Genomic DNA, 8874 nt, shown 5'->3' with positions numbered 1-8874 from the left:
AGGCAAGAGAGCTTTTCCAGAAGCACGGATCCGGGAGGAGTCAGGGCTTGGGTCCTGGGAATCCGCAGTCTGAGGCAGGAGACCGCCTTATCCCGAGGAGCCTTCCTCCAGGAGCTGGGGCGTCTTCCTAGTGGGGAGCAAAGGACGTTCTTCAGAGAGCAGCTTCCGAAGGTCAGACCACAGGCCCAAGTCGGAGCTCCAGTCCCGAGGGTTTAGAGACCGAGAGCTGCACTTCCCATGAGGTCAGAAATGACTCTCACCCTCGACCCAGTACCTTCCCTACTGACCCTTTTGTTTTTTGTTTTCCCAGCAGATGATGGCTCGAGACCAGCCGTTGCTTTCTGTGCAGGAGGCCCTGAAAAAGTGCTTCCCCGTGGTGGAGGAGCAGCAAGGTTTGTGGCAGAGCACTTTGCAAGACTGCCCGCCCCTCCTGGCCTCCCTCAGCAACCTGGCAGAGCAGCTGCAGGCCGCACAGAACCTGCGGTTCGAGGATGTGCCGGCTCTTCGGGCTTTCCCAGACTTGCAGGAGCGGCTGAAGCGAAAGCAGCTGGCGGCTGGGGACACTGTCTTGGACAAATTAGGGGAGAAGCTGTAAGAGCCTCCATGGTGCTTTTTCTTAGCAGAAAAATCTTAAAACTGGTGTTTATAAGTCGATAGGATGGAAACCGGGCGTGGTGGTGCACGCCTGTAATCCCAGTATTTGGGAGGCTGACACAGGAGGATCGCAGGTCTGAGACAGGCCCCGTAATTTAGTGAAACTTTAAGCAATGTAGGGAGACCTTGTTTCAAAATAAAAACCAAAATGGACTTGGGGCTGTAGCCCAAGAGGCAGAATAATGCTGGGTTCAATCCCCAGTATGGGAGAGGGAGAGGGAGAGAAAATAGCTAGGATGGATCTGAATGGTGTTTTTCTATATAGTTGAGACCATAGCATTTGGAGGTGTTTCAGCTGTCCCTCCCTCCTGCTGTTGCAGTGGGACCTTTGTAAAAAAGCCATTTTCTTGCATTTCTCTTGTGGGAAGCTTGTCAGAAGCTAAGATAGTGGGGAGCTTAGTAGAAATTACAAAAGCAGAAAAGGAGTGGAGAAAGCTATTTAGCTCCCCTCTCTAGATTTCTTTGGTAAAGGCAATAAGGAACTATGTTTTGAGCTTAGTAGAAGTCAGAACTAAGGGTTTTATATACATTACCCACATTAACACCTCGGTGATTTAACCTCATTCATTCCATTTTGCAAAAGAGGGAACTGAGGCTCAAGCAGCTTGCTCCTGGTCACACACTTAGTAAATAGAGCTGGGACTTTTTTTTTTTTTTTTTTTGGTGGTACTGGGGATGGTACTTCTACCTCCAGGCTACACTCCCAGACCTATTTTATATTTTATTTGGAAACCGGGTCTCTTAAGCCAGCAAGGCTGGTTTTGAACCTGCAGGATCCTCCTGTCTCTGCCTCCCAAGTACAGGGATTACAAGCGTGCACCACCACGCCCGGCAAGAGTTGGGATTCTAACTCCAGGATGCCTGACACCAAAGCCAGAGCTGCCCTCAAACCTGCTATCCTTCTCTCCCAACCCTCCAAGTACTAGGATCATACCACGCCCAGCTCCAAAGCAGTATTTACAAAATACCTGTAGGGTGCCATACACTATGAACTCTGACACTCCCTTAGTTAAGTAGACAAGATAGTCATTTGTAGGGAGGTATGTCCTAAGAGAGTGATGAGTACAAGCTGATGAGGGAGGAAGTAACGTTGAAAACCTGAAGGAAGCCGGGCATGGCGGCCCATGCTTGTAATCCCAGCATTCAGGAGGCTGAGACAGGAGGATCACAGCTTGCAGACAGCCTCAACTACTTAGCGAGGCCCTCTGCAACTCAGTGAGACCCTGTTTCAAAATAAAGAATAAAGAATAGGGCTCAGAGTGTAGCTTGGAGTTAGAATGCCCCTGGGTTCCATCCCCAGTACCGCAATAAATAAATAAATAAATAAATAAATAAATAAATAAAGATAAAGGATGGGCAGATGTGGCATCCCCCTGTAATCCCAGCTACTTGGGAAGCTGAGGCATAGTGATCACAAGTGTGAGGCCAGTCTTGCCAACTTAGTGAGATTGCAGATTTGAGAATGGCCTCAGCAATGTAGTGAGGCTTTCAATAACCTAGTGAGACCCTGTTTTGAGTCAAAACATAAAAGAAGTGCCTGTTAACAACAAATATTCCACAAAATGATACCACAAACATTGCAGTCTGATATTTTCTATTTTACTTCTTAAAAAATCTGGTCACAGTCTGCAAGTAAGCAGAAGCCACAGTATGAAAAATAGTGTTTCGGAGGGTCAAGTATTTTTTTATGAACTTTTATTTCACTTGATATATATTTTTGTGTGGGTGTTGGGTTGTTACTCTCTTTTTTCATTGTGAGTCATGATCAGATATTCACATAAAGCCTACTAGGCTAGGGAATTCTCCTTTTGGAAGTTGTAGCGTTTTTCTTAATGGCTGGGTCTCTTGGAGTCACCATTGAAATAATATCTACCATAAACTAGACGCTGCCCAAAGCACTTTATCTGCAGTATTGCACTTACTTTTTATAAAAACCCTTTTCATTTATTCATCCGTCCATTGACTTAATGGACAAGTATTTGTTCCATAGATGCTTAGGATGTGTAGTGAGCAAAATAAACTTGGGAAAGTAAGTAACTTCTCTAAAGTCCACAGTAGTCTTTGCACATTTTGAGTCTGCACTGTAGCATACAGGAATTTTCCAGAAAGGGCTGGGGAGCATGTGGGTAGCAATGGTTTCTTTCTTCACTTTCCTCTTGCTTGTTCCCTTTCCTCGTACATGGAATGGTCTGAGTATGCATTTGCTCTCTAGGCCTTGTTTTTCTTCAGTGCTGGGGTTTGGACCTAGGGTGTTGCGCATACTAGCCAAAGGCTGCATCACTGAGCTACATTCTCAACCCATCCATAGACAGTTTTTTTTTGTTTTTGTTTTTGTTTTTGTTTTTGGTGGTACTGGGGGTGGAACCCAGGGGCTTTCTACCTCCGGGCTATACTCCCAGACCTATTTATACTTTATTTGGAAACAGGGTCTCACTGAGTTGCAGAGAGTCTCACTAAGTAGCTGAGGCTGACCGTGAGCCTATGATCCTTCTGTCTCAGCCTTCCGAGTACTGGGATTACAAGCGTGCACCACCACGCCCAGCACCATCCCAAAGCTTTGAGAGCAATATAGCTTTGTAAAAGCCTGTGCATCTTAAGTCACTTTTGTGTGTGTGTGTGTGTGTGTGTGTGTGTGTGTGTGTGTGTGTGTATGGTACTGGGGATGGAACCCAGGGGTATTCTACCTTCAAACTACATCCCCAGCACTATTTTTTTTTATTTTGAAACAGGTTCTAAAGGGCTTCACTAAGTAGTAGCTGAGGCTGATCCTGAGGCTCAGGATCACTGAGTTCTAAAGGGCTTCACTAAGTAGTAGCAGAGGCTGTCCTCAAACCACGATTCTCCTCTTTCAGCCTCCCAAATGCTGGGATTACAAGTGTGGGCCACCACATCTGGCTCTTAAGTCACTTGATTCTCCATCCACCCCTACCTCCATTGGGGGTGGATTTTCTGTGAGGGGACATTATTGTCATGACTTGGAGAGGATGGAGTGTGGTTTATTCCCATCATCTAGTGGTAGAGGCCACATATGCTGTGAAACACCCTGTAATGCATGCAGTGGCCCTCCACAACACAGTCATCTGATCCAAACAGTAGTTCCAAGGCCAAGAAGCCTTACCTCCCTTCTTACGATACTGCTAACATCAGACTCTTTCCCACAGAGCCACCCTCCTCAAGGTGCGAGACACAGTCAGCAGCCACGTGGAGCGGGTATTTGAGACCTATGAGCAACACGCAGATGTGCTTGGCATTGACGCTGTCCTGCAGCCCTCAGTCGTGAGCCCCTCGGTGGCTGACATGTTGGAATGGTTGCAAGATATTGAGAGACATTATCGAAGCTCGTATCCTTTGCATACATTTCAGAGCGTGCCCAGAGCTATTCCTAAAAGTCTTCATTTCATTCTTCGCTAGATTAGAAAACTATATGGCTTGGACCCAATCTCTTTGACTCCTAAACCCTGATTCCTTCTGCATTTCTTTTTTTTTTTTCTTTTAAGCTTAAGCAATTTTATTATTACAAAGGCAGGAAAAAAGGGACAGAAAGGCAGTACATCAGAGGGAAATAGTGGAGTGACTTGAAAATAAGGCACTTCTGCATTTCTTCTTTTATTTCTTTCCTTTTTTTTTTTTTTTTTTTGGTGGCACTCTTAATAGAATCTAGGGGTCTTCTACCTCTGGGCTACACCCTTAGCCCTATTTTATATTTTATTTTGAAATGGGTCTTGCTAAGTTGCTGAGGCTGGCCTCGAACCTGTGATCATCCTATCTCAGCCTCTCAAGTAGGGGGATTACCAGCATCAGCCACCATGCCTGGCCTCCTGCATTTCTTTTCATAATTATTCCTCAAATAATTTGTTGAGTAGCTTCTTCCAGCCAGGCACTGTTGTGGATGCTGGGAGAGAGACCTGAAAAAAGGAGAATGAATAGAGTATCAGATGGTGGTTAGTGTTGTGGCAAGGAACAAAGCAGGAAATAAGAGGTGTGAGGGTGGGTTGTGATTTTATTAATTTTGCTATTGGGGATTGAATCCAGAGACCTTCTACCTCTGAGCCACACCCCTAGATCCTTTTATTTTTTTTATTTTTTGGTGGTACTGGGGTTCCTGGGAACCCTTCTACCTCCGGACTACACTCCCAGACACCTATTTTTTATATTTTTATTTGGAAACAGGGTCTCTTAAGCTAGGAAGGCTGGCTTTGAACCTGTGCGATCCTCCTGTCTCTGCCTCCCAAGCGCAGGGATTACAAGTGTGCGCCACCACGCCCGGCCCCTTTTATTTTTATTTTGAAACAGGGTTTCATTAAGTTGCTGAGGCTGGCCACAAACTCATGATTTTATCTCAGCCTCCCAAGTGCTGTGATTACAAGCATGCGCCACCATGCCTAACTCTTTTATTTTTTATTTAGAAACAGGGTCTCACTAAGTTGTGGAGGGCCTCATTGAATTCCTGAGACTGGCCACCAACTTGTGCTCCTCCTGTCTCAGCCTCCCAAGTACTGGGATTACAAGCGTGTGGCACCACACCTGGCTAGGTTTTTGCTTCGTGGTACTGGGGATTGAGCACAGGGGAATTCTTCCTCTGAGCTATAGCCTCAGCCCTAATTTTTATTTTTTATTTTGAAAGAGGGTCTCACTAAGTTGCAGAGAGTGTCACTAGCTGAAGCTGGCTGGGAACCTTGGATCCTCTTGTCTCAGGCCCCAAAGTATTGGTATTACAAGCATGTACCACCACGCCCAGTTCAACTTTTTTTTTTAATTTTTTTATTGGTGCCAGTTTAACTTTGCTTTGGAACAGGGTCTCACTAGGTTTCTGAGAGGCCTGCTATGTGGCTGAGGTGTCCTCGAATCTGTGCTCCTCCTGTCTCAGCCTCCCAAGTACTGTGATTACAGGTGTGGGCCACCATCATTCTTGGCAAGGCCTATGTGTTTTTTTTTTGGTTTTTTTGTTGTTGTTGGTTGGTTGGTTGGTTGGTTGGTTGGTTGGTTGGTTTTTGTACCAGGGATTGAACTCAGGGGCATTCTGCCTCCAGGCTATCCTCTCTGTATACCCAACCCTATTTGTTATTTTTATTTTGAAGCAGGGTCTCAGTAGTTTGATGAAAATCTCACTACTTGTTGAGGCTGTCCTTAAACCTGCAATCCTCCCGTCTCAGCCTCCCAAGTACTGGGGTTAGAGGTCGTGCCACTGCACCTGGCTTAGTTTTTGCCCTTGAAAGCTCTTTGTGATTAATGAGTGGAGTTCATACATCTTTAGGAAGTCTAGTTCTGACCGGGTCACTCTCACAGGAGTTGGCAGTAGTTCTGTTGCTAGTAGGATAAAGTTCAGAATCCCTGCCTTGGTCCTCAGCGTCCTCTGTGTTCTGGCACAGCCCATCTTTCCAGCCTCCTCTCCTGATGCACTCTGCACATGCCGGGCACACTGGAGGACTTGCGTTTCCTAGTCCACTCCATGCTTTCCATGCTGTGCCTTGCCTCCTGCGTTCTCTCCAGCTGGAATGCCCGTCACTCTCTGAAGTGCGGGCCTTCAGCCTTTGAACTTCAGCTGGGTTTTGCCTTTCATGTTACTTTACTTCTTTTGAGTTTCTGGTTTTGTCATTACTGTGGTGAGAGTCCAGATTTCAGGGACAGTGAAATTGCTTTCTCTTTCCTGGTAGTGTCAGGCCATATTATTACAGAGCTGTTGAGAAAATAGCACGGCGTAGGCAAGTCCTGCCCACCTGGTAAAATGTAGTGATGGCTGAACTTTCATTTATAGTTCCCTGTAGTTCTCATCAGGGTACTCTTTTTCTTCAGCATTATTCACTTTCTTTTGAAACAGTCTTTAACTTCTGGGAAGGTACCTGAAGAGACAGTATCTCCTCTCCTCCATCCAGTGGGGAGACTTAGCAGGCATCCAAGCATTGCCCAAGGCCTGGGACCAAATCTCAGAAGATGAGCACCAAGACCTTGTACAAGGTACCAGCTTCTGTTGATTCTGTCATGTCTCTCTTTCCCTGTGGCTTCTCTTTTTGGAGACATTGGAGAGATGCCCTTATTGTTCCTCTGTTTGTTTGTTTTTGCAGTACTGGGGATGGAACCCAGGGGCGTTCTACCTCCGAGCTACATCCCAAGCCCTATTTTTTATTCTTTATTTTGAAACAGGGTCTCACTGAGTTGCAAAGGGCCTCACTAAGTAGCTGAGGCTGTCCTTGAATAGCAGTCCTCCCTCCTGTCTCAACCTCCCAAATACTAGGATTACAAGTGTGCACCACCGCGCCTGGCTTCCTCTGTATCTTTGTAAGTGGGATGTTTTGTGTTCTCTGAAAAGGTAATATGTCAGTTTTCCCCTCTTCCCATTCCAGATATTCTACTGAATGTGTCCTTCTTCCTGGAAGAGTAAGGAAGCAGCGTGTTTATCTGGAGACCGGTGCACCACTATTGAAGACTGACATTGCTACACTGGGATATTTCTAAAGAAATAGCATAGTGACTTGCCATATTTGAAATATCAATGCCTAGAACCTAAGGAGGTTGGTGGTCAATGTCTCTGGGGCTTCTCCATGCCAGCTCATGGCTGAGGGATGTGGGCCACTGCTTAGCCTTTCCTGGCTCAGAGAAGTGGAGGGAGACAGAAACAGGAAGGCAGTGCTGATGAACAGTGTCTGCTCTGTCATGAGGCCTGCCAAGGTGGGAAAAGAAACACAGTATCTCCATCAAAGGCCGGAGTGGTAGGGAAGACAAGGTCAGGCGCCTGGTGACACCGGTCCTGGTTTTGTGTGTATGTCCACACTCTACTGCTTGATGGAAGAGAAAGTGGTTTTGATGTTTTAAGAAATGAGAGGGGCTGCCGGGCGTGGTGGCGCACGCTTGTAATCCCCGCACTTGGGAGGCAGAGACAGGAGGATCGCGCAGGTTCGAAGCCAGCCGCGCGCGCTGGTTTATGAGACCCTGTTTCCAAAATGAAAATGTAAAAAATAGGTCTGGGAGTGTAGCCCAGAGGTAGAAGGGCTTCCAGGAACCCCAGTACCACCAAAAAAAAGAAAAAAGAAAAAAAAAAAAAGAAATGAGAGGGGCTGGGGATGTAGATCAGCAGTAGGTCTCTCTTGGACGTGCATGAGGCCTTGGGTTCAGCCCCCAGCACAGGGGAGAGGGAGAGGAGAGACAGACAGACAAGATGTAATTTTGATGGAAACAACGGCCTCTCCGGCCAACTCCTGTTTCCAGAGTCTGCCACGAGGGGGCACTGGTGCAGCATGAATCGTCTGACTGCTTTGTGCCTGGTGGCCTATTGGGGTTGGTTACCATCTGAGAGGAAGTGACTAGAGATAGACTCCCAAAGTGACCAGGGTTTTTATGGCCACCGCTGGTGGCACACGGGCTGGTAGCTGGTGTTCCATGTGCCACACATTCCTCTGAGTTTGAGTAGCTGCGCAGGAGGGAGAACAGCAGCCCAGGGCAGGTGATTAGAGTGTGGGCCTGAGGTCCAGGGCACCTTAAGATGTCCAGTGGCTGTGTGCTTTCAGAGTCAGTTTCCGGGTGCTTGTAGAATTCTCAGCTACTGATACAGAGGGGTCTAATAAGGAATACAGATTTTTGAAGTGAATGGTTTTGTCTTATTCTTTTTAAAAAAATTGTAAGAAAACTAAGAAAAGTTTATACTTTATTTGGAAACAGGGTCTCACTAAATGGCTGAAAGCCTCACTAGCTGAGGCTGGCTTCGAACCTGTGGGATCCTCTTGTTTCAGCCTCCCAAGCGCTGGGATTACAAGCTTGCGCCACCACAACCAGGGAAAATTTTTAAATATAAAAAAGTATAGCATAAATTCCAGAGATATTCTGATGTCTATTCTTTTGGTGTCCATAAACTTTAAAAACACATATGGTATCATATATAATGCTAAATTGGCTTTTTAAAAACTTACATAGCCATCTCTTCATATCTGTAAATAAACCTCAGCGCTATTGTGTACTGTTATATATTATATTATCATTTTGTGAGTATATATTACATTTTTCTTAAATTTTATATGCGATTTCCAAATTTTGTTTTTCTTCCTATAAAGATAATATAGCTGGATGAGATGGCACATGCTTGGAATCCCAGTACTTGGGAGGCTGAGACAGGAGGATCACAAGTTTGCAGCCAGTCTCAACTTCTTAGTGAGGCCCTCTGAAACTTAGTGAGATCTCGTTTCAAAATAAAGAATAAAAAATAGGGCTGAGGGTATAGTTCAGAGGTAG

The 8874-nt window shown here is 45.9% G+C and overlaps 1 protein-coding gene across 1 annotated transcript; it reads left to right on the top strand.

Moving 5' to 3' along the window:
* Positions 1–316: 316 nt before the first annotated feature.
* On the top strand, positions 317–7033 carry AIRIM (AFG2 interacting ribosome maturation factor; the record flags this gene model as incomplete). Its single annotated transcript, XM_080692977.1, has 4 exons — positions 317–591; positions 3816–3995; positions 6491–6609; positions 6996–7033. The coding sequence occupies 4 exons, from the start codon at positions 317–319 to the stop codon at positions 7031–7033; spliced, it is 612 nt and encodes a 203-aa protein (XP_080549103.1).
* Positions 7034–8874: the final 1841 nt, after the last annotated feature.

The sequence above is a fragment of the Muscardinus avellanarius genome (assembly GCF_963383645.1).
Source record: "Muscardinus avellanarius genome assembly, chromosome: 3".
Lineage (NCBI taxonomy): Eukaryota > Metazoa > Chordata > Mammalia > Rodentia > Gliridae > Muscardinus > Muscardinus avellanarius.
This window is presented reverse-complemented; position numbering and strand designations above follow the sequence as displayed.